General features: G+C 48.8%; 1 protein-coding gene across 2 annotated transcripts in view; it reads right to left on the bottom strand.

The window, feature by feature from the left end:
* Positions 1 to 3,680: 3,680 nt before the first annotated feature.
* The window catches only part of foxn2a (forkhead box N2a), a 38,220-nt gene continuing 15,893 nt past the window's right edge, over positions 3,681 to 26,007 (bottom strand). For both annotated transcript variants that reach the window (XM_084667113.1, XM_084667114.1), the window contains exons 2-6: positions 12,818 to 13,380; positions 11,284 to 11,408; positions 10,995 to 11,044; positions 5,597 to 5,665; positions 3,681 to 4,974 (exon numbers count right to left, since the gene is read on the bottom strand). In XM_084667113.1, coding sequence (XP_084523239.1) covers positions 4,565 to 4,974; positions 5,597 to 5,665; positions 10,995 to 11,044; positions 11,284 to 11,408; positions 12,818 to 13,366 — 1,203 coding nt within the window. In that variant the 5' untranslated portion in view covers positions 13,367 to 13,380 and the 3' untranslated portion in view covers positions 3,681 to 4,564. The remainder of the gene's footprint in view (positions 4,975 to 5,596; positions 5,666 to 10,994; positions 11,045 to 11,283; positions 11,409 to 12,817; positions 13,381 to 26,007) is intronic.

The raw sequence follows: 26,007 nt of genomic DNA, 5'->3' as shown, positions 1-26,007 counted from the left end.
CTGGGGAGGAAGGAGGCTGGGGAGGAAGGAGGCTGGGGAGGGAGGAGGCTGGGGAGGAAGGAGGCTGGGGAGGAAGGAGGAGGCTGGGGAGGGAGGAGGCTGAGGAGGAAGGAGGAGGCTGGGGAGGGAGGAGGCTGGAGGCTGGGGAGGAAGGAGGCTGGGGAGGAAGGAGGCTGGGGAGGAAGGAGGTTGAGGAGGGAGGAGGCAGGGGATGGAGTAGGCTGGGGAGGAAGGAGGCTGAGGAGGAAGGAGGCTGAGGAGGAAGGAGGCTGGGACTGGGGTTGAAGGCTTGAGGTTAAGGGTTGTCTTTACACAGGAGAGTGCTGGGTGAAACCTTCTTTGTCCTCAAGTGTCAACCTCCACACTGACGACCTGGCAGTGGGGCCCCAAGGCCATCACAGGCCTACCCACAGGAAGCAGACATCACAGCCCCGCCCACAGCCATCAATAATGGAGCAGCCTCCTGCATGATGACAGACTGAATCAGTGCCCCAAGAGGGAGGGGCAGTGTGGGAGAGATGGCTAAAAGAAGGAGGAGGGAGGGAGGGAGAGAAGGACAGGGACAGAGACAGATGTTTGTGGAAAGTGTGCTTTGCCCCCAGCAGGTGGCAACATTGATTCAGAGCACGTCTTCGTTTGTGTTAATCCTTTAGCCCTGGTGCATCCTGGTAGATGGGAGGCTGTCCACTCCTTTAGCAGACACCATCTTTCAGAGCCACATTCAACTGCACATAGGAAGTACTGCACAAGATCATGGATCAGAAGTGCAAAGTATTCCGGTGGTCAGTGTCAAGGTGTGTTGGTTTTACCAGACTGTGCAAAAGTAACCACATCTCAGCTACCAGGCTGAGAATGAAGAACTTCACACTGTTACTTTGCTCTGCGGTACTTCCCATGTGCTCGGTTTGTCGCTTGGATGAAGTGTAAATTAATCAAATGTTAAAATGAAAATCTAAAATGTCTCATATTGAAACGTGTTACCGAAAAGCAACCACAGACACAAAAAATTACACTGACAAAGCCAAGGTAAAACAAGACATTTTTATTTTGTAATACCATATATAATGCAATTGCATATCTTTGGCGAAAATAAACTTTATAAACATTTTATCAACAAAGGTTAGCATACAAAAACCAAAAGGTGTGTCTGCCAGAGAGCAGACATCTGACATACTGGGTTGGCAGCTTCAGTTAGTCAAATGTAACAAAATGCTCTTTATAACCATAATAATTGAAGAGAAAAAAGTATTTGGGGGAAAATCGCATATTGAATACATTTTCAAGGACAGTTTTTAAACAAAGGATCACTGGGTGCTGTGTGTGTGTGTGTGTGTGTGGGGGGGGGGGGGGGGCAGCAAGCTGTTGCCAGGGTTTCCAGGGGCAGGGGGAAGTCCCAGACCCCCGCCATCCACGTTTCATTTGTCATGATGGAGACAGATGTCTGTAGCCCACACATGGGCAGAAGAGTTGGCAGTGACACCATGACAGAGCTAGCTAGCATGACAGAGTTGGCAGTGACACCATGACATAGCTAGCTAGCATGACAGTGTTGGCAGTGCCGTGACAGATCTAGTTAGCATGACAGAGTTGACAGTGACACCATGACATAGCTAGCTAGCATGGCAGAGTTGGCAGTGCCATGACATAGCTAGCTAGCATGGCAGAGTTGGCAGTGCCATGACATAGCTAGCTAGCATGATAGAGTTGGCAGTGCCATGAGCTAGCTAGCATGGCAGAGTTGGCAGTGCCATGACATAGCTAGCTAGCATGGCAGAATTGGCAGTGCCATGACATAGCTAGCTAGCATGACAGAGTTGGCAGTGCCATGACAGAGTTGGCTAGCATGACAGAGTTGGCAGTGACACCATGACATGGTCTTCAGGATCAATAATCAAATCAATACTCTTCTATTCAGCCACACAAGGGAAACAGCAGGCGGACTTGGCAGTGGTGGTTAGATGGACCGGCTCTACACAGACACACACCAGCTGCTCTACACAGACACACACCAGCTGCTCTACACAGACACACACCAGCTGCTCTACACAGACACACACCAGCTGCTCTACACAGACACACACCAGCTGCTCTACACAGACACACACCAGCTGCTCTACACACACACACACACACACACCAGCTGCTCTACACACACACACACACCATCTGCTCTTCACAGACACACCAGCTGCTCTACACACACCCCAGCTGCTCTACACAGACACACACCAGCTGCTCTACACAGACACACACCAGCTGCTCTACACAGACACACACCAGCTGCTCTACACACACACACACCAGCTGCTCTACACACACACACACCAGCTGCTCTACACAGACACACACCAGCTGCTCTACACAGACACACACCAGCTGCTCTACACAGACACACACCAGCTGCTCTACACACACACACACCAGCTGCTCTACACACACACACCAGCTGCTCTACACAGACACACACCAGCTGCTCTACACAGACACACACCAGCTGCTCTACACAGACACACCAGCTGCTCTACACTACAACACTCCCAGTCACAGTACTGGTGTCAGAGGGGCACACCAGGGGGCCGTCGGCAGAGGGCCGTCTGCACAGGGCCGTCTGTAGAGAGCCCAGCTAACGCAAGACGCATTCAATAGTCTCATAAATTAAATATAAATAAGTCAATGATCACTGAACAATTTTTTCCCCATTCACAGCAGGATAATACCAGTGTATATTTGAATTCCTGTTGAAAACTAATAGGAACGTTATATACCCACCACAAAAAAAAACATCTTAAAACACAAAAGGGAAAATAACTTATTTAGTTATTAAGTCCAATTAAGTTATCAAACTTTTGCTTTAATAATTTTACCTCAATGATAAGTATCTCCGTTGGGAATCCCCCCAAATCATAATTTATCTCATCGTTAAACTTTCAAAGCATAGTTTCAGAGTATTTCACGACTGTATTTACAGCCTCAGTAAGTCCTGGCCTGTGACAGTCACATGACAGGTCCTGGCCTGTGAGTCACATGACAGGATGACTTCCTGCCACAGGAGGTTGTGAACACAGATGTTTCTGGAGGAAGAGCAGACGCAGCCCTTACACTGCTTACAGACCTGGCCTCAGCCTCCCTGACACACAATCTTGTTGCCTGTTTCCTTCACAACTTGCTTCCACTTCCTGTTCCCTCCACTTTCTGTTTCCTGTGAGTAATCAGCCTGCCAGCCTGAGGCCTGCCGCCTCAGAGCAGCCGGGTCATTTCCTGGTTGGTGAGGCCTCCTCCCTTTCTGTTTCCTGGTGTGAGCAGAGACAAAGAGACTAGATCCATCCCTCCCTCCCTCTCTCAGTCCCCCCCCCTCTCTCAGTCTCCCTCTCTCCCCTTCCCTCTCTTTCCATATCCTTCTCTACTTCTTCCTCTCCCCCCTCCCCCATCCCTCTCTCCTTCTCCCTCCCCCTCTCTCCGTCTCAGAATCAGTCTCCCCCCTCTTCCTCTCCCTCCGTCCCTCTTGCATCGTCTCTCTCTCTCTCTCTCTCTCTCTCTCTCCCTCCGTCCCTCTTGCATCGTCTCTCTCTCTCTCTCTCTCTCTCTCTCTCCCTCCGTCCCTCTTGCATCGTCTCTCTCTCTCTCTCTCTCTCTCTCTCTCTCTCTCTCTCTCTCTCTCTCTCTCTCTCTCTCTCCCCCCCCTCACTCTCTTCCTCTTGAACATGTGTTGGAGGATACTGCAACAGCACAGTTCTGGATCACCATGGTTACCACATCTGCCATGATTGGGCCATATTAGACACACCTCAGTTTGGACAGACAGGAACACCCAAGGGCCAGTGCCAGAGTCTGGAGCTGAGACTCGGAAAAGAGGTTGAGGCTGGGGCCAGGGCTGAGGGAGGAACAGAGGCTGGGACCAGGGCTGAGGCAGGAACAGAGGCTGAGGCTGGGGCCAGGGCAGGTAAACACCTGGTTGTCTGGATGATCCAGATCCCAGCTCACTGTAAACACTTAAAACATGATACTTTATTCTGTCTCTACACTACACAGCAGTGCCCTCATCCCTGATCAACACCAGCATTTAGAGGAACCCAGGTTAAGAAGGTTATTAAGGTCATGGATTCATTATTGCATCTCTGTAGGATACTCCTTAACCAAGGTCACATCACAACAAGTATCTTCTCCTTCTGCAGGGTGGAAGAAGAAGAGGAGGAGGGGGGGGTCCATTAGCAGGTGGGGTATGTTCGGTATGAGAGTTAGGGTGTCTGGAAAGATCATGCTCATTCTGAATACGTAGCGGAGGAGGAGGAAGCATGCGCCTGCCGCTCAGACGTTCCTCTGCTGTCTCCTGGCTGACAGGGAGAGGTGTGGGCGCTGGGGAGAAGACCCCTGGCTACTAGAGTCTATGGCTTTGCTTCTCCTGAGCCAGTTGTCCTATTGCCATCTGGTGATTTGAACAGGAAATCCCCCAAATACAAAAGGGCTCAAAACATCCAATCAAGAGACCAAAAGATGAAGAGGAGACGGAGCAGACATACTAGGACACACGAGGGGTCAGGGGGTCCCAAGGGGCAGAGACACCACCTCATTTCCGGTTCAGTTTTTTGCTCTTGGCGGAGCGTGTGGTGCTGTGCGTGTCGCTGCGGACACCGGCCAGGTGCAGCAGGGATCCAGCCGCCTCCTTCAGCTCCTCGTCCAGGTCTGGACGCACCTCCCGCCTGGCGCGCTTCTTCGCCGGACGCTTGGCGGAGGTGCGGCGAGGAGGGAGGGAGCGGCCTCTCTCCTCCCACAGGTCAGAGTCCTCGTCACTATGGAAACCTTCGCTGCCGGCGCGGCGTGTCCGCCCCCCTCCCTCCTCCAGGGAGGAGAGGGAGGAGGAGGAGGAGGAGGAGCAGCGCTGGAGGGCCAAGCTGCTGTAGTTGTGGTCTTGTTTGGGGTCGCTGCTCACCAGCACCAGGTCTGGTCTAGACAGGTCCAGAGGACCGTCAGAGTCACCTGAGGGAGGGAGCGAGAGAGATAGAGAGAGACGGGGAGAGAGATGGGGAGAGAGAGAGACAGAGGTGAGCAGAGGTAGACATATATGGGAGGGTTAGGGTTACACAACCACACCAGCCTGGAAACACAAGGATGAGGAGGACAGGATGAGGAAGAGGGCAGAAGGAGAGAAGGACAGGATGAGAGGAGGTGAGAAAGACGGAGGAAGGAAGAGTGAGGGTGGTGAATGAAGGGAGACAGCGAGAAAGAGGATGGGAGGGAAGGAGAGAGGGAGGTAGAGGCAGGGACGTAGATGGAGGCAGGTGATTGCAGGGAGGTGGAGGCGGGGAGGGAGGTGGAGGCAGGGAGGGAGGGAGGTTGAGACAAGGAGAGAAAGAGGGAGGTGGAGGCGGGGAGGGAGGGAGGTTGAGACAAGGAGAGAAAGAGGGAGGTGGAGGCAGGGAGGGAGGGAGGTTGAGACAAGGAGAGAAAGAGGGAGGTGGAGGCAGGGAGGGAGGTGGAGGCAGGGAGGGAGGGAGGTTGAGACAAGGAGAGAAAGAGGGAGGTGGAGGCAGGGAGGGAGGGAGGTTGAGACAAGGAGAGAAAGAGGGAGGTGGAGGCATGGCATGGAGGCGTGTCTTACATGGCTCATCTTGGTGGCCGGGGGCGGAGTTTAAGAGCATCATGGCGGTGGCTGCGTCAATGTCTGATTCTGTAGGAGGAGAGCACAGGCTGGTCACTGGGGGGGTCAGTGGTTACTGAGGGGTCAGGGGTTACTCAGGGGTCAGTGGTTACTGAGGGGTCAGTGGTTACTGGGGGGGTCAGTGGTTACTGAGGGGTCAGGGGTTACTGGGGGGTCAGGGGTTACAGGGGGGTCAGGGGTTACTGGGGGGGTCAGGGGTTACTGAGGGGTCAGTGGTTACTGGGGGGGTAAGTGGTTACTGGGGGGTCAGTGGTTACGGGGGGGGTCAGGGGTTACTGGGGGTCAGTGGTTACTGAGGGGTCAGTGGTTACTGGGGGTCAGTGGTTACTGGGGGGTCAGTGGTTACTGGGGGGGTCAGTGGTTACTGGGGGGGGTCAGTGGTTACTGAGGGGTCAGTGGTTACTGAGGGGTCAGGGGTTACGGGGGGGGGTCAGTGGTTACTGGGGGGTCAGTGGTTACTGAGGGGTCAGTGGTTACTGAGGGGTCAGGGGTTACGGGGGGGGTCAGGGGTTACTTGAGGGGGTCAGGGGTTACTCAGGGGTCAGGGGTTACTGGGGGGGGTCAGTGGTTACTGAGAGGGGTCAGTGGTTACTGGGGGGGGTCAGTGGTTACTGAGGGGTCAGTGGTTACTGGGGGGGTCAGTGGTTACTGGGGGGGTCAGTGGTTACTGGGGGGGGTCAGTGGTTACTGAGGGGTCAGGGGTTACTGAGGGGTCAGTGGTTACTGGGGGGGTCAGGAGTTACTGAGGGGTCAGTGGTTACGGGGGGGGTCAGTGGTTACTGAGGGGTCAGTGGTTACTGGGGGGGTCAGGAGTTACTGAGGGGTCAGTGGTTACGGGGGGGGGGTCAGTGGTTACTGAGGGGTCAGGGGTTACTGAGGGGTCAGTGGTTACGGGGGGGGTCAGTGGTTACTGAGGGGTCAGTGGTTACTGGGGGGGTCAGGGGTTACTGAGGGGTCAGTGGTTACTGGGGGGGTCAGGAGTTACTGAGGGGTCAGGGGTTACTGGGGGGTCAGGGGTTACTGGGGGGTCCTGACAGACCATGCTGTGACCAGGATAAGATGACCTGGAGGAGAGAGTCAAACCCACCCCTCCCTCTCTCGCTCTGTACTACAGGGTCTGTACTAGAGGATCTGTACTACAGGGTCTGTACTAGAGGATCTGTACTAGAGGGTGTACTAGAGAGTCTGTACTAGAGTGTGTACTAGAGTGTGTACTAGAGGGGGTACTAGAGTGTGTACTAGAGGGGGTACTAGAGGGTCTGTACTAGAGGGTCTGTACTAGAGAGTCTGTACTAGAGTGTGTACTAGAGGGTCTGTACTAGAGGGTGTACTAGAGGGGGTACTAGAGGGTCTGTACTAGAGGGTCTGTACTAGAGGGGGTACTAGAGGGTCTGTACTAGAGTGTGTACTAGAGGGTCTGTACTAGAGGGTCTGTACTAGAGTGTTTACTAGAGGGTCTGTACTAGAGAGTCTGTACTAGAGGGTCTGTACTAGAGGGTCTGTACTAGAGGGTCTGTACTAGAGGGTCTGTACTAGAGAGGGTACCAGAGTCTGTACTAGAGGGCCTATACTAGAGGGTCTATACTAGAGTGTGTACTAGAGGGTCTGTACTAGAGGGTGTACTAGAGAGGGTACCAGTGTCTGTACTAGAGGGTCTGTACTAGAGTGTGTACTAGAGGGTTTGTACTAGAGGGTGTACTAGAGAGGGTACCAGAGTCTGTACTAGAGGGTCTGTACTAGAGTGTGTACTAGAGGGTCTGTACTAGAGGGTGTACTAGAGAGGGAGTCTGTACTAGAGGGTCTGTACTAGAGGGTCTATACTAGAGGGTCTATACTAGAGGGTCTATACTAGAGGGTCTGTACTAGAGGGTCTATACTAGAGTGTGTACTAGAGTGTGTACTAGAGAGCGTGTACTACAGTCTGTACAAGAGGGCCTGTACTAGAGGGTCTATACTAGAGGGTCTATACTAGAGGGTCTATACTAGAGGGTCTGTACTAGAGTGTGTACTAGAGTGTGTACTAGAGAGCGTGTACTACAGTCTGTACAAGAGGGCCTGTACTAGGGGTGGAACGGTACATTGAAGTCACAGTTCGGTACAACGGAGGGAAAAGCAAAACAAACCAGGTCCCTCAATGAGTAAATACGGGCGCATTGAAGATGATGTTGAAGAAACTAGACGTCTTCCAGAAGGATTATAAAAAAAATAGAGTCAGAGACAGAATATATAAGTCAAGATGGCTTGGTGGTTTATTCAGCACGGCAGTTCGACACAGGTACAGACACACAAAAAAAGACCCTCACATGCCCCAAAGATCTTCCTTTTATAGGCTGAAATGAGAATAATCAACCCCACCATGCTAAATAAACCCCTCAAAAAAGGTTTGGAAACGTTATTTCGATCAATTATTCCTCCCCTTCAATAATACCAATTGGTATTGTATTTTATATAGTTGGAAAGCCTGATGGTATTCTCTCTCATTTTGAGTTGGTTGGTGTATCGGATGATTGCACTCTCCCACAGTAATAAGGTCAACAACAAAAAAACACACATTGGCCATTTTTACACTTAATTCATTTTACACTGTCAGGGACCTCAGTAGCGTGTGGAAGGTCCATACACAGCCACAACAGCTTGGCACCTCCTCATGCTGGTCACCAGCCTGGTCACACACTGCTGTGGGATGGCATCACATTCCTCAACCAGGATTTGTCGCAGTCAGCCAACATGTTTGCGTTGGTCACTCTGGCACGTACAGCACGCCCAAGCTGATCCCACTTGAAGCTCAAAACGATAGTGAGGCGTTTAATTAACCTGTTTCTGACCATTCCCAAAACTGCATATGCATCATCTGGCTGACAAAGTTGTTGACAAACTTCTTTACTTCTGAAAAAGCCCCCTTTAATGGACCCTCCTTCACATGGCCTCCTTCACATGGCCTTGCCTCGCATCCCCTCCCAACAACCCCTAGTCACCTTATTGCAACCAGAACTTTCCTCTCCTCCATCTTCCCCAATTCTGGCCTGGATCAGCAGTACCTATCCTTTTTGACACACAACTTCGGCCCCTTAAGAGTAAGTTTATCTATTCTTTGACCATACCAGCTGTAAGCTATCTGGACCCCCTCTTTTTCAAGACAGGATCATCCTTGAGTCTAGCAATCCATTGTTATATAATTACAACCCACTCCATTCAAAACACACACTTCTTGTTTGCCAAACCATTTCCCCATCAGACTTTTTCCCTGTTCTGGTTTGATCCTGTTCAGAGTGGAATTCTAACTGCGTAGGCCTCAGTCCGCCATCTTAGGACCCAAAATCTGACCCCATGTATACTTCTCCGGATTGCCACCTTGCCCGGTAAACAATTTCCCACCACAATGACATGTAAATTCCGATTGCGTCAGGGATTTTTTTTGACCCCATTTGTATGTGTATCTAAAGGCTGGTTAACAGGGTTCATAAAGATACTATATAATGAAATTACAGTACTTTCAAGGACTTTTCAAGCACTATTTTGGGTGTTTTCAAGGAGTACAATCAGAGATCTCATTTATCAAACATATACTTTATTTACTTTAAATGAATCCTTATTAAAGCTACATGTTATTCAATCAAGAGCAGCGAGTGATGACGCACATGTCGCGGATCTGACACAAATCCAGTTCTTCCAGCTCTTTACCTTCATTTAAGACTTTGAAACTCATTAAAGACTGCTTTCGAGGACACTCGCCAAAATGGTCATTTTGACAATTTTCTGTTTTGTCCTCAAGTAGGCCTAATCAATCTGGTACTGGCGCACTGGCTGAGAAGCGGCTTTTCTTTCTGTGTTTGAGTCTGGTGTTTGAGTCTGGTGTTTGAGTCTGGTGTTTGAGTCTGGTGTTTGAGTCTGGTGTTTGAGTCTGGTGTTTGAGTCTGGTGTTTGAGTCTGGTGTTTGAGTCTGGTGTTTGAGTCTGGTGTTTGAGTCTGGTGTTTGAGTCTGGTGTTTGAGCAAAGAATGCCGCTTCAGACAGCACTTCTTCAGAACCAAATTGATTTCTACTTTGGTTCTTATCGTGCTTGAAAAACACTTACATTAATTGAGAAACAAAGAATACCAGAAAAAAGCGGATGGTGCTTTAATGAAATTATCAGGAGGGGGATGGGCTGAGGCGTTAAGTTTGAGCGAAACAACTGTATTTATGTGTTTGTTTTTTTTATGAACACAAAATTACTTTGTAAATTAATATATATTGTCTTTAAATAATTCAAGCACTTTTCAGGTACCTCGTCATTAATAAGACAGTTTTTAAGGGTTTTCCAGGACAAAAAAAAAAGTCAAATTCAAGTACTTCAGGCACCTTGTACGAACCCTGGGTTAAGCACTGTAGGGAGGAGAAGTTGAAAAAAAAAAAAAAAAAAACACACACTCACATACCCCACAACTGTTGAACAACACCGACACACAGTGCTTGTCTCATCCACCACTCTCTCGCCTGTACTACTGTAACTGAATGGGAAACCAACGTTTGCCTAAACTTGCGTCAATTACAGCTTCAGAGCTAAAGAGGGGCAACAGATTAGGTGTCCCAAAACACGGGTATCTAACAGTAGTTCCGCATTACATTAATTCATTTGCACGCAAGTTTATTTATTTTTATACCGTGTACTCTTTGCGTAATTTCATGCACCGAACCATGCCGCCTGTCCCGTTTGGGTTCAATACGAATACATGTACCGTTCCACCCCTAGTTTGTACTAGAGGGTCTGTACTAGAGGGTCTGTACTAGAGGGTCTGTACTAGAGGGTCTGTACTAGAGGGTCTGTACTAGAGGGTCTGTACTAGAGGGTCTGTACTAGAGGGTCTGTACTAGAGGGTCTGTACTAGAGGGTCTGTACTAGAGGGTCTGTACTAGAGGGTCTGTACTAGAGGGTCTGTACTAGAGGTGGGCAAGGTCATACTGGTCTCACCAGATCTAGATGGAGAGGATGGAGGACTTGGTGGGATGGAGGGGAGGGAAGTATGGGATGGAGGGGTGGATGTGCAGTCAGCTGATCATGGTTGAAATATACAGCAGCAAACATCAACATAACAGAGGGAGCTTCAGATCAGACTAAATATGTACTGATCCATGAGAGAGGACGATGTGTGTGTGGAATCATACCTGAGGTGGACCTTGTTTACACCAAACATTAGAAATGTGCTTTGGTTGATCAGAGAAGGACAAAGAGAAAGATGGATTAAGGAGTAGAAAGAGAGAGATGGATCAAGAGAGAGATGCAGTAGAAACAGATGAAGAGAGAGATGGAGTAGAGAGAGAAAGAAAGTAGAGAAAGAGAGAGAGAGTAGATGACTCACCTTTGAGTGAACAGCCTTGCAGGAAGAGGTGACGAGGAGGTGATGAGGCACTGTGGAGAGAAGAGGGGAAGGATTATAAAAGAGGAGAGGAAGGGAGCGGACAGGAGTTGAGGATATAGGAGAGGAGGTGAAGATAGAGGAGGAGAGGTATAAAGAGAGGAAGGGAGGAGGGTCAGGTTAGGATTGAGGTTAAATACAATCAATCAGCGTTAAATACAACTGTACAATGTAGTGTGGATAACAATCACTAAACTAAAAGCAGACTGGGGTGAGAATGGGGGAGGCTCACCTGGTGGGGGAGGCAGGCGGTGTGGAGAGGGTGTGTGCTGAGGGAAGGTGCTGCTTCTTCAGGGCCTGAAGGAGGTTGGGCCGATACTCTGGATGCACACACCACAGAGACCCCTTCCCATTCACCTGATCACACACACACAGAGTAAGTAAGGGTGTGAGTGAGAGAGGGCAAATATAACCTTGACTCCAATTACAAGCTATCAAATAAGACAAACAACAGAAACAAAACAAATAAGCACGAGTGACCCTAAACTGACTCAAAAGCCAAGGAATAAATATATGTTGTAAGACAAGACTTAAATGTCTCGGTGATGGGGGATGACCTGATAAAAATGGGCAATTAATTCCACAGACTAGGGGCCACAACTGAAAAGGCACGATCACCTATTGTTTTCATCAGAGTCTGTGGAATGGCTGAATGACTCCCTTCTTTACCCCATATAAAGCTTTAAAAACAAGCAACAACACCTTATAATCAATTCTGTATTTGACTGATAACCACTGAAGAAAGGCCAATATCGAGGATATGGTCCCCGACCAGGGAAACGGCTCCCACAAGGCTGCGTCATGTGAAGCTCATGCACTCCTGCTGTTAGCTAGCTGCGACATACTGCTTCTAGCTACACACATGATGCTGCTGCTGCTGCTGCTGCTAGCTACACACATGATGCTGCTGCTGCTGCTACATACTGCTGCTGCTGCTAGCTACACACATGATGCTGCTGCTGCTGCTACATACTGCTGCTGCTGCTAGCTACTCACATTACGCTGCTGCTAGCTGCTACATACTGCTGCTGCTGCTAGCTACACACACAATACTGCTACTGCTACATACTGCTGCTGCTGCTAGCTACACACATGATGCTGCTGCTGCTAGCTGCTACATACTGCTGCTGCTGTTAGCTACACACACAATGCTGCTGCTGCTAGCTACACACATGACGATGCTGCTTCTAGCTACACACATGGGGTTACGCTTGTGTGGCTGTGTGTATGTTGCTGTAGCTTGGATAGATAACTGTACAGTAACTGTGTGGTGCACAAGCACTTCCTTTGAAGGAGGGTCGTGTGACCTTGACTGGGTTCTACCCTTATGCTGACAAAACGAGGAGGGGGGGTGGGGTTGTCACGAGACAAAACACTCACACCCTAACACACACACCAACACAAACACACCATCAACATGCACACGCCACCAACACGCACACACCCCCAACACACACACTCCACCAACACACACACTCCACCAACACACACACACACACACACAACTAACACAATGGCAGACAATTCTCTGACACACACAACCTCAAACACAACCTCACACACAAACCAGTGCAACGTTGAGCAGGAGATTCCCACAGCAGTGGACAGAGAGACAGTGACGTCACTGCTCACATTCTGAAAGGCTGTCAGGATTGTAGCCATGTCAAGTTAAGGGGAGGGGAGATGGACAGAGGAGGGGGGAGACGGACAGGGGAGAGGGGGGAGACAAAGAAGGCGAGGGGGGGAGACCGTGAGATGAAACCCACCTTGCCCAAGCTCCTCTCCACCTTACGGAAGCATTTGTTGAGAGACAGGTTGTGGCGCACCGAGTTCTTCCAGCCAGTGGGGGCACTGGAGAAGTAGGGGAAGTGCTGCAGGATCCAGCCGTAGATGTCCTTCACAGGCAGGGACTTGCTGGGGGACTGCTCTATGGCCATGTAGATGAGCAGGGAGAAGGAGAAGGGGGGCTTGGCCTTCAGCGCATCCCTCTCACCCCCCCTTCCCCGGGACGAGCTGGGGGAGGCTGAGGGGCCCCGTGCCCCCGGATCCCCCTCAATGTCGAACAGCGGGCTGGGGCTGGCCAGGGCCTCCGGGCCCCCCGGGCCCCCCAGGGTGAAGTTCTGCAGCAGGTTCTCGTGTAGCCAGTTCAGGTTGGTCAGCTCCTCATCCTCGCCTGCCCGATCTACGCAGGTGGCCAATGGGCTGGAGGCACACTCCCCCTCAGGGATAGACCCTGCCCCCAATGCAGCCCTCTTCTCCTGGGGTGCTGGAGTTTCTGCTTTCTTATCAGGAGACATCCCGATGATAGGACCCATTAACCCAGGGGGGTCTGGAGAGAGGAGAGGAAAGAAGAGAGGGAGGGGGGGAAGAGAGGGAGGGGGGGAAGTGAAGAGAGCGAGGGGTGGAGAGAAGAGAGCGAGGGGTGGAAGAGAAGAGAGGGAGGGGTGGAAGAGAAGAGAGGGAGGGGGGAAAGAGAAGAGAGGGAGGGGGGAAAGAGAAAAGAGGGAGGACAGGACAGATGGTTAGAGAAGACATCCTTGTCATCTTTCCTTTAGGTTGGCACATCCAAATTACGCCTGGGACACACTGGCTGCGACGCGCCCGGACGTGTCACGATCGGCTACGATCGGCTATGACTGGCTCAAGGCTGTTCACACCAGACGCGCATTTCTCCGCGCCATTCACCAAGCCTTTCAGCCACTCTGAGCTTTCCTTTTTCACATTACGCCAACATGGTACATAAACATGGCATAGGCTACATTTAGGAAACTTGTTATTCCAACAGCATCTCAGCATGAAACATCTCTACGTTGCCCTTGTAAAAATCTCTGTGCTTTTCAACTTCGAGAAATAATTTGATGTCGTCCATCTCCTTGAATTTCTTGCAGATTTTCTAAATCGACTTGGGGGTTCACTCTCGGTAGGCTATGTCTGCATGCATGTGTGTTGCGTGCAACGCATGACAACTTGTTTCTCTCAAACAAACAAAACCCCCCTTACACCCTCCCCCTAGCCCTTAGTTTACGCCTAGCCCTTGGCCCTCGAAACTGAGGGATAAGGGCTACATATCCCTAAGAAATGGGACGCCACTTGGTTACAGGTACGTCATCTAGCACGTATCGATATCTCCAAAGCTAGTTAGTGTTATGCACTGATATTAAACGGAATTCGCTGATAATGGAGTTTACTTAAAACTGTAGACATGCTAGTCAGAGAAATGCGGGACTGTTGTGCAGTCCCGCATTGTAATTCAGCACTGTAACATTGGCGTACCAAACTAGCGATTTTTAGAAACGTTTCATTTAGGAAAATGGTTGCAAATATGTGTGTTCAGGGCTGTGTATAGCACAAAACAAGACTGTCATAATTTTGCTATCAATTCATTAAGCCGAAAATATTACATTTATCGGACTCTGGATGATCTGGCCACCATTGTTGCCGGTCGCGCAGTATTCACAGGTTTCAAGTAAGCTCCCGATCTTACTTTGTTTGTTTTAACTGTCTTAAAATGAGTGTACTCGCTGTGAAATATATTATTGTTGCTTGCTTTTTCCACAGGTAGACTCTTGCACTTTTTTGAGGTTCTTGCTGTTAAATAACTTGTCTAACTACATGCTCTTATTGTTCTTCCCTTTGGGACTTATTTGGTTTCACAATGTATGCTTCATGTTTGGCTACCCGCAATGTTTGGGGCTATCTTGTTGTTATGATCAGTGGCCTATGCACTTCTGTAAAACTCTCTTGGAAGTCGCTTTAGATAAAAGCGTCTGCTAAATGCGTAAATGTAAACTACGGGCAAGCTGGCTCAACAGGGGCCTATTCCATAAACGCCGCTCAAAAAAGATAGACTTAAAGTCCTAAACCAGACTTGAATAAGTTTAATTAGTCAAGCGGGGCATAAGCGGTTCCATAAAGGCCAATTTCAGCTCACGCAGTCCTACTAATTCAAGTCAGATTTACGTAGTCAAGCCAATTGCGCGTGCACCCTATTTTTAACAGCCCGAGAGGTAAAACATGGATCATACAATCCACCACGGCAAAAGCAATGCACACGGCCACATGACTTCTTCCAGAAAGAACGTCCCCTTTAAATCGGGTACAATGACAGCTCCCTCATCCATCACTTCAATCAATGTAAGATGACACGCCATGATTGACGTCGTGAACGTAGACCTTCGTTGATTAAAAAATACCCTCTAAACTAATCTAAATGGACTTTTTTGACATTGTTTAAAATTAATAGCCTACTAATAATTAAAACATTATCCAGTAGCCTAGTGCTAACTTTTTAACATGGGCTTTGTGTCGGGGAAATGGGGGGCAGATTTAGGTTTGTTTTGTAATTGTGGGCTACTGTTAAAAATTATATTGCTATGATAAATATACTCTGATAATTTAGATTGAGATGTAGGCCTATGCCTGATGCCTAAACATTTGAAATCACAAACTAACATCCATACATTTAACGGCTATGGTGCGTAGCCTATCAAAGCATTATTCATCATTGTTTAATGCATGAGGCTAAATGTTGTAGCCTATGTAGGCTATTTACGTTGATTTTCTATCAATGTTGAATTGATGAGAATAAGAAAATGAGAATATACGTGGTAAATCATCGTCTTCCCGTTAGGTCAGTGTTACAGGGACGTCTGGTTAAGCACCAAGTCACGCTGACAGTTAGTCTGACCCTGACCAGACTAGTTTCGTAGCCTAAGTTGCCATAGTAACCGAGTTCGAACTATGTTGAGCTAGCTTTATGGAACCGAATGAACAAGAAAATGAGTCCGACTAACTGACACAAGTCTGGCTTATTCGGTAAACTCGCTTTATGGAACAGGCCTCAGATCAATCCGTTTATTTTCATTCGTTTTCATCAGGGTATACCACATGGAACAGCCGTTCGTTACCAACATTAGTTAGATTTTATAGGGTATTACTATTGGTATGTACGTAGGCCTCCAAAGTAATATTAAAGGGGTCATTGATTGCAGAACCGAATTTACCTTGTCACAGTTGAATAACGACAGTTCAGTGGGTCAAATGGACATACAGTGAACCTCAAAGTCCATTGACACCTCTTTCCTATGCAAATCTCACAATTTGACACTGCTGCTGTAAAACGGTCGGTTTCAAAAAATCCACAGTTGTGACGTCACAACGGGGGCTCTACCCTTTTTGGCTCTGGTTTTTTAAAAATGTTTTTATTTCACCTTTATTTAGCCAGGTAGGATAAATAAAAGCTGTACCTTTGTCACGCCCCAAATTTGCTGTGCGCTGCTCTGTGTACTTCCACGGAATTACAAAGAACGTTTTTCAAGGATATTGAAAATGGACTACGGTCGTAAATGCAGTGATCCAGCCTGTACAGGGAATGCTGACACTTTTCAGAGTCTACCTAAGGAACCAAACACTCGGCGGGCTGTGATGTTTGTCTATGAGAAGATCCCTGTGCAGTTCGACCCTCAATTACTCATCTATATATCCAGGGCTCGACAATAACAATGGACCGATGGCCCGGGGCCAGTAAAAAGTAACGTTGGGACAGTTAAACTAGTAACTCACTGGCCCGATCGGGCCACTGCAAATTATTGATTGAAAAAAAACATTTGCATTGTAAAAGTTAACATCCTTCATATGTTTTGCTATCTGCTAAATGCATAAATAACTTTGCAGCTCGTGGGGCGCACAGTTGCCAAATCAAGAGTTGAGGAGTGATGAGTGGTTGTCAAATTGTAATTCTCTAATTTAGATACATTTTTTAACAACTGGCGCAAGACTGGCGCGAGACAATAAAGTGAAGATGGCAGCAAAGTAGAGCTACGAGCTCAAACGGAAGCAACTTTTTTTTATGGAACGAAGATGCACTTCATACGAAAAACGTGTTTGTCGTATGTTCCCGTCTAAAGCAGACAAAAGTAGATATTTTTACATTTTACAGAGGCACCGACAATTTTCAAAAACCACAGCCAAGTCGATAGTTGACAATCCATCTTCCAGGGCGTTGACTATGCTGGTCAGGAATTTCAATGTAGAAGCCCATCGTGTAATTGCACGATTTATAACAACGGCACATCACGTAATTAAGACGGGCCAGCCGCTCGCCTCGTTCCCCCAGGCTATTGAACTGCAGCAAGAATTGCAAGAATGGTGTCGACTTGGGTACTTCATCACTCATCACTCCCCTCTCTCTCCATCACTCCCCTCTCCCTCCATCACTCCCCTCTCCCTCCATCACTCCCCTCTCTCTCCATCACTCCCCTCTCTCTCCATCACTCCTCTCTCCATCACTCCCCTCTCCCTCCATCACTCCCCTCTCCCTCCATCACTCCCCTCTCTCTCCATCACTCCCCTCTCTCTCCATCACTCCCCTCTCTCTCCATCACTCCCCTCTCCCTCCATCACTCCCCTCTCCCTCCATCACTCCCCTCTCTCTCCATCACTCCCCTCCCTCCATCACTCCTCTCTCCCTCCATCACTCCCCTCTCCCTCCATCACTCCCCTCTCCCTCCATCACTCCCCTCCCTCCATCACTCCCCTCTCTCTCCATCACTCCCCTCTCTCTCCATCACTCCCCTCTCCCTCCATCACTCCCCTCTCTCTCCATCACTCCCCTCTCCCTCCATCACTCCCCTCTCTCTCCATCACTCCCCTCTCCCTCCATCACTCCCCTCTCTCTCCATCACTCCCCTCTCCCTCCATCACTCCCCTCTCCCTCCATCACTCCCCTCTCTCTCCATCACTCCCCTCTCTCTCCATCACTCCCCTCTCTCTCCATCACTCCCCTCCCTCCATCACTCCTCTCCCTCCATCACTCCCCTCTCTCTCCATCACTCCCCTCTCCCTCCATCACTCCCCTCTCCCTCCATCACTCCCCTCTCTCTCCATCACTCCCCTCTCTCTCCATCACTCCCCTCTCCCTCCATCACTCCCCTCTCTCTCCATCACTCCTCTCCCTCCATCACTCCCCTCTCCCTCCATCACTCCCCTCTCCCTCCATCACTCCCCTCCCTCCATCACTCCCCTCTCTCTCCATCACTCCCCTCTCCCTCCATCACTCCCCTCTCCCTCCATCACTCCCCTCCCTCCATCACTCCCCTCTCTCTCCATCACTCCCCTCTCTCTCCATCACTCCCCTCTCCCTCCATCACTCCCCTCTCTCTCCATCACTCCCCTCTCCCTCCATCACTCCCCTCTCTCTCCATCACTCCCCTCTCTCTCCATCACTCCCCTCCCTCCATCACTCCCCTCTCCCTCCATCACTCCCCTCCCTCCATCACTCCCCTCTCCCTCCATCACTCCCCTCCCTCCATCACTCCCCTCTCTCTCCATCACTCCCCTCTCTCCATCACTCCCCTCCCTCCATCACTCCCCTCCCTCCATCACTCCCCTCCCTCCATCACTCCCCTCCCTCCATCACTCCCTTCCCTCCATCACTCCTCTCCCTCCATCACTCCCCTCTCCCTCCATCACTCCCCTCTCCCTCCATCACTCCCCTCTCTCTCCATCACTCCCCTCTCTCTCCATCACTCCCCTCTCTCTCCATCACTCCTCTCCCTCCATCACTCCTCTCCTGTCTGTCAATAAGGACACTAGGTACACTGGCTTATTCGCTCCTCGCAAGTGGCTCTGTGTGGTGCTGGGAATAGCATTTACTTCCTTACATATACTGTGCTAGCTGTGTTTGGTTTGGTTTTGACTAGCAACATACTGACGTTGCTCATCCACAAATGTCCTAATAAACGCTTAGAATAGGTTAGCTTCTCTTGCTAGGAAACCTGTTTCCATTGAAAATGAATTCGAGGTAACATTTGAAAATCACGAAAAGAATCCTAGGAGAAACACTGAACCCGGTACCCATGCAGTCGGACGCTGACATGCAGTGTTACCAAATTAAATCTCACCAGAAGTTGCTAGTGGCTCTCTGAAAAGTCGCTAGATTGCAATGCAAATGCAAAACCTAATACTGGGTCATACGAAAAGAGAGGGCACAACAGGGTTACATTGTTTGCAGAAATGGGTGTTTTGTGTTTATTTCCACCCATTGAACCACTTTTTATCTGATCATTTTGGTGAAAGAAAGATCTTGATGTTTTATGCAGTTAAGGTTTTTTAAGCAGTTGTGAAACAAATGTGGTTCAACGGGTGGAAATAATCGAATAATACGAGCTCTATAGCTACACATTATTATAATAATTTATCGACAACATTTTCGAATTGGACCGATAATAGCACTACAAATAAACATGTATCGTCCAAAACCAATATGGCTGCCGATATATCGTGTATCCCTAACGTTTTGTGCTTGTGTTGCATGTTGCTGGTCAGTAGAAACAGGAAGGCTGGTCAGTTGCTGGGAGACCATACAGCTGTCTGTATGGAGGGGCACTGCATCTGCCATGACAACCAGGCCGTCACTTTAATTAGGAGAGAGCAGCTCCAAGCAGCATAACCAATGGGAGAAGAGGCCTGGCCCTGCCCCCCAATAACCAGCCAGCCCCCAGGACATTTACCCAGCAGAAACCGGCTACTGTACTCTGCGACTGAGTCAAATACACAATCCAGACAACATGGAGGGGAGAGAGGGAGGATGGAGGGGCGAGGGATGGAGGGGAGAGGGATGGAAGGGCGAGGGATGGAGGATGGAGGGGAGAGGATGGAGGATGGAGGATGGAGGGGAGAGGGATGGACGGGAGGATGGAGGATCGAGGGGAGAGGATGGAGGGGAGGATGGAGGATCGAGGGGAGGGGAGAGGGATGGAGGGGAGGATGGAGGGGCGAGGGATGGAGGGGAAAGGATGGAGGGGCAAGGGATGGAGGGGCGAGGGATGGAGGGGCGAGGGATGGAGGGGCGAGGGGGAGGATGGAGGGGCGAGGGGGAGGATGGAGGGGCAAGGGGGAGGATGGAGGGGCAAGTGATGGAGGGGAGAGGGGGAGGATGGAGGGGAGAGGATGGAGGGGAGAGGATGGAGGGGAGAGGATGGAGGGGAGAGGATGGAGGGGAGAGGGGGAGGATGGAGGGGCAAGGGATGGAGGGGAGAGGGGGAGGATGGAGGGGCAAGGGATAGAGGGAAGAGAGGGAGGATGGAGGGGAGAGGGATGGAGGGGAAAGGATGGAGGGGAGGATGGAGGGGAGAGGGGGGAGGATGGAGGGACGAGGGGGAGGATGGAGGGGTGAGGATGGAGGGGAGAGGGGGAGGATGGAGGGGCAAAGGGGATAGAGGGGAGAGGGGGAAGATGGAGGGGCAAGGGGAAGGGGCGAGGGGAAGGATGGAGGGATGAGGATGGAAGGGGGAAGGGAGGGCGCACAGTCACAGCGTCAGCACACGTTAGCAACGATGCACACTAGTGATGTGTCGTTCGTGAACGATTTGTTCATTTTGAACGAATCCTTACAAGGACTCTGGAGTAACGAGTACTCTCAAAGAGTGATTCGTTCATTTTCTCGTGGCCGCGCATCAGGACTGTTGCATAGGCTCGTCCAAGTAAACAGAAATGATTCGTTCATTTCCCGACTCGGTCTTCGGGTACGAGTCTTTGGATCATTTTTCACGTGACCAGCATAGGCTCTGTACTGGTAGCTAGAGGAAACGAACGATTCGTTCATTTCCTGACTCGGTCTTTCTACGAGTCTTTGGATCATTTTTCACGTGACCTGCATAGGCTTTGTAGCAAGTCGAAACGAGCGATTCGTTCATTTCCCAACTCGGTCTTTCTACGAGTTTTTGGATTATTTTTCATGTGACCTGCATAGGCTCTGTAGTTAGAGGAAACGAACGATTCGTTCATTTCTCGACTCGACCTTTGTATGAGTCTTTGGATCATTTTTCACGTGACCTGCATAGGCTCTGTACTGGTAGCTAGAGGAAACGAACGATTCGTTCATTTCCCGACTCGGTCTTTCGATCCTTTTTTCACGTGACCCGCATTGTATTTTTTAGTAGAGGAAACCGTTTCCTCATTCCCTTTCGCGTGGCCGCTGTTTTAGTAGGACGTGAATGATATTCGCTCAAGTCATCATACTGATTGGTTTTGTTATTTTCACTTTACATTTACACTTACAGTTTAGTGCAGTGTAAATGTTTGCCGTGATAATTAAATGCTAGTGTGATAATAAATGACCCAATCGTCCAAACTGTCATGATACACTATTGTAATGCAGGAATTTCTTTTGAAATAGTATCTACTGGTGCACGTCATGCACTAACCTACATGACAATATGATGTGAAGTGTTTGCAGTGGACGTTTAGCCCCCCCCCCCCCTTGTTGAAATGAACGAATGAATCAAAAAAAGATTTGTTCATTTTACTGAACCAGTTTCAAAGAACCAAATCAGTAAAATGATCCGAACTTCCCATCACTAATGCATACATACGCCGTTCTAGTAAGACCGACAGCTATATCAGCGAGCCTTCAGCATTAGTGCAGTAGCTAAAGGTGTAGGAAAGTAGAGGCTACTTTTCGCTTGGTACCTACGAACATGTGTTAATCAAAGGTTCCCTTTCGTTCTTTTGGTGAGAAGTCTCAGGAGCTAGCTAGGCAACTTACCCAGCGTCATGGAGCCAACCAGTTAGCTAAATAGTTATTAAGCACTAGTGTTGATACCTGCATGTGCAGAAATGATTTGTTTGTTGTTGTTGATTTTGTGAATCATTTTCAACCCCCCAACTGCCACAAAGAGCTTTCTAATCTGTGGGAAACACTGCAATCACGTACCACTAGCTACTGTCACGTACCACTAGCTACCGTCACGTACCACTAGCTACTGTCACGTACCACTAGCTACTGTCACGTACCACTAGCTACTGTCACGTACCACTAGCTACTGTCACGTACCACTAGCTACTGACACGTACCACTAGCTACTGTCACGTACCACTAGCTACTGTCACGTACCACTAGCTACTGTCACGTACCACTAGCTACTGACACGTACCACTAGCTACTGACACGTACCACTAGCTACTGTCACGTACCACTAGCTACTGTCACGTACCACTAGCTACTGTCACGTACCACTAGCTACTGACACGTACAACTAGCTACTGTCACGTACCACTCGCTCCACTGCCACGTACCACTAGCTACTGACACGTACCACTAGCTACTGTCACGTACCACTAGCTACTGTCACGTACCACTAGCTACTGACACGTACCACTAGCTACTGACACGTACCACTAGCTACTGACACGTACCACTAGCTACTGACACGTACCACTAGCTACTGACACGTACCACTAGCTACTGACACGTACCACTAGCTACTGACACGTACCACTAGCTACTGTCACGTACCACTAGCTACTGACACGTACCACTAGCTACTGTCACGTACCACTAGCTACTGTCACGTACCACTCGCTCCACTGCCACGTACCACTCGCTCCACTGCCACGTACCACTAGCTACTGTCACGTACCACTAGCTACTGACACGTACCACTAGCTACTGTCACGTACCACTAGCTACTGACACGTACCACTAGCTACTGACACGTACCACTAGCTACTGTCACGTACCACTAGCTACTGACACGTACCACTAGCTACTGTCACGTACCACTAGCTACTGTCACGTACCACTAGCTACTGACACGTACAACTAGCTACTGTCACGTACCACTCGCTCCACTGCCACGTACCACTAGCTACTGACACGTACCACTAGCTACTGTCACGTACCACTAGCTACTGTCACGTACCACTAGCTACTGACACGTACCACTAGCTACTGACACGTACCACTAGCTACTGACACGTACCACTAGCTACTGTCACGTACCACTAGCTACTGTCACGTACCACTAGCTACTGACACGTACCACTAGCTACTGACACGTACCACTAGCTACTGTCACGTACCACTAGCTACTGTCACGTACCACTAGCTACTGTCACGTACCACTAGCTACTGACACGTACAACTAGCTACTGTCACGTACCACTCGCTCCACTGCCACGTACCACTAGCTACTGACACGTACCACTAGCTACTGTCACGTACCACTAGCTACTGACACGTACCACTAGCTACTGACACGTACCACTAGCTACTGACACGTACCACTAGCTACTGACACGTACCACTAGCTACTGACACGTACCACTAGCTACTGTCACGTACCACTAGCTACTGTCACGTACCACTAGCTACTGACACGTACCACTAGCTACTGACACGTACCACTAGCTACTGTCACGTACCACTAGCTACTGTCACGTACCACTAGCTACTGTCACGTACCACTAGCTACTGACACGTACCACTAGCTACTGACACGTACCACTAGCTACTGACACGTACCACTAGCTACTGACACGTACCACTAGCTACTGTCACGTACCACTAGCTACTGTCACGTACCACTAGCTACTGTCACGTACCACTAGCTACTGACACGTACCACTAGCTACTGACACGTACCACTAGCTACTGTCACGTACCACTAGCTACTGTCACGTACCACTAGCTACTGTCACGTACCACTAGCTACTGACACGTACAACTAGCTACTGTCACGTACCACTCGCTCCACTGCCACGTACCACTAGCTACTGACACGTACCACTAGCTACTGTCACGTACCACTAGCTACTGACACGTACCACTAGCTACTGTCACGTACCACTAGCTACTGTCACGTACCACTAGCTACTGACACGTACCACTAGCTACTGACACGTACCACTAGCTACTGTCACGTACCACTAGCTACTGACACGTACCACTAGCTACTGTCACGTACCACTAGCTACTGTCACGTACCACTAGCTACTGTCACGTACCACTAGCTACTGTCACGTACCACTAGCTACTGTCACGTACCACTAGCTACTGTCACGTACCACTAGCTACTGTCACGTACCACTAGCTACTGTCACGTACCACTCGCTCCACTGTCACGTACCACTAGCTACAGTACAGTTACAGTACAGTTTCGGTTCTAACCGCTACTGACGCAGGGCTGTGGAGCAACGGAGTACTGTAATCTGCTTACAAAATAATTTTGAAAGTAATCCGTTACTTTATTGAAGAAAAAAAAATGATATTGGATTACAGATTCTTTCGAAAAATATTGAGGATTACTTTGCGATACTACATTTGGGAGTAGTACATTTTATTTTGAAAAATGTATCCTTTTAATTGCAGAATTGACTGTTTTATCATTGGCCATTTTCTCTGTGACGTTTCACATTTGCTTAACAGACACACTAGCTTGCTAAAACTTTAATCAAGGCTGCCTAACAAAGTGAAATGCAATAGCAAACATTGTCGCACCAACACACTGCATTTTACTCCTGGTGTTTAAACCATCAATTTGTGCTCAAAGAAGAAAAAGGCAAAAACAGTTCAATGCAAGCTATGTTTGCCTAGGGTGAAGCTGCTGTCTGCGTCAAAAGATTCAACTTCAAACTTGAAGAAGCATTTGGAGGTAAGGCTATTGGCTAATGATAATTGGCAGCAGGTATACATACGTGTACTGGTTACCTAAAAGTTGCCGTCCTCCACAATGATCAATTATGCATTTCTCGAACAATAAATAAAAGCATGTATATAATGTTCTGCATTATATGTCAACTGCCATTATTGGACCCTCTATATCAGTGGTTCTTAACCCTGTCCTCAGGGAACCCCTGTCCTGCATGTTTTAGATCAGTGGTTCTCAAACCTACATTAAATAACATTTATTCATTTAGCAGACGCTTTTATCCAAATCGACTTCCAAGAGAGAGCTTTACAAAGTGCATAGGTCACTGATAATAACAACAACATAGCCTGAAAAACATTGCGAGTAGCCAAAACATGAAGCACATATTGTGAACAACTAAAATAAGTGCCAAAGGGAAGAACCATAAGAGCATGTAGTTAAGCAAGTTACAATTAAACAACATGAACCCCTTTAAGTGCAAGTGTACCTGTAGAAAAACAAGCAACCATAAAACAATATATCACATGCATGTTCGTTACCAGGCATCTACAGAGCTAGATAATGACCCATTTATTTGAATCAGGTGTGTTGGAGCAGGGAAACATCCAAAACATGAACAGGCAGGGTTAAGAACCACTGCTCTATATCCTTCTTTTGGTACACTACCACTGGCCAGCAGTCCACCTGAAGTGTAATGCCCTTATTGACATAAATTGGGTAGGGATGTAACGATATCAAAATCTCACGGTACGATACAATTTCGATATTGACCTCACGGTACGATATTTATTGCGATATTGTGGAAAAGCTCACGGTATTGTTAAATAGCTCACAATAGTGTTTGTGATGATAATAGCAAAAAAAATACTGACATTTATTCAGCCCGCGACGGCATTTGATACTTCGGCTCAAGCTTGGCCACTAACCTTTTAAATCCTTTGCCATCTACTGCAGAAAAGGGACGTAAATCACACTCTATGTATTCCGCGATGTACCTCGTGATTTCTTGAGCCCTTGCGCTGTTGTGTGGCATAGTTGTTGAAAATGCCTCCTTCAGGGTTTTTTGACCGGAGATTACTTTCTTTGTAGGACTTTTTTTTAGCAGTGGGCACTGTTAATTAAAACTACTTCAGCATAATAATGCACCTAAAATACAAACGTGAGCAAGGGCAACAATCGCTATCGAATCAACAGGCATGCAATTCTGCTAGCAGGGGAAGAATACAAACAAAGAAAATCACCAGTTAACTTAAATTTGCAATAACTGTACAGGCTTTAATGAACTGAAAACACAAGTTACGACTTACAGTTCTCAAAGACGCACACACGCAATCTCAACTGCGCTGTGAAGTCCTTGCTATTCTCCGACATGCAGTCTAACAATCACGGCTGATAGACGGCCTAAAATCTTGTACAGCCCTATTTCTGATACCGTGGTGGCAGAAATTTAGCCGTGGCGGCCCGCCACGACAAAATCAACATAGGGGAAACACTGATCGTTGTTGTGACGACGCAGGGCAAAGGAT

Source organism: Hypomesus nipponensis, chromosome 11 (genome assembly GCF_054491055.1).
Source record: "Hypomesus nipponensis isolate SF chromosome 11, ASM5449105v1, whole genome shotgun sequence".
In the NCBI taxonomy this organism is placed as follows: domain Eukaryota; kingdom Metazoa; phylum Chordata; class Actinopteri; order Osmeriformes; family Osmeridae; genus Hypomesus; species Hypomesus nipponensis.
The sequence above is the reverse complement of the archived record's forward strand: the minus strand, read 5'-3'. Positions and strand labels throughout refer to the sequence as shown.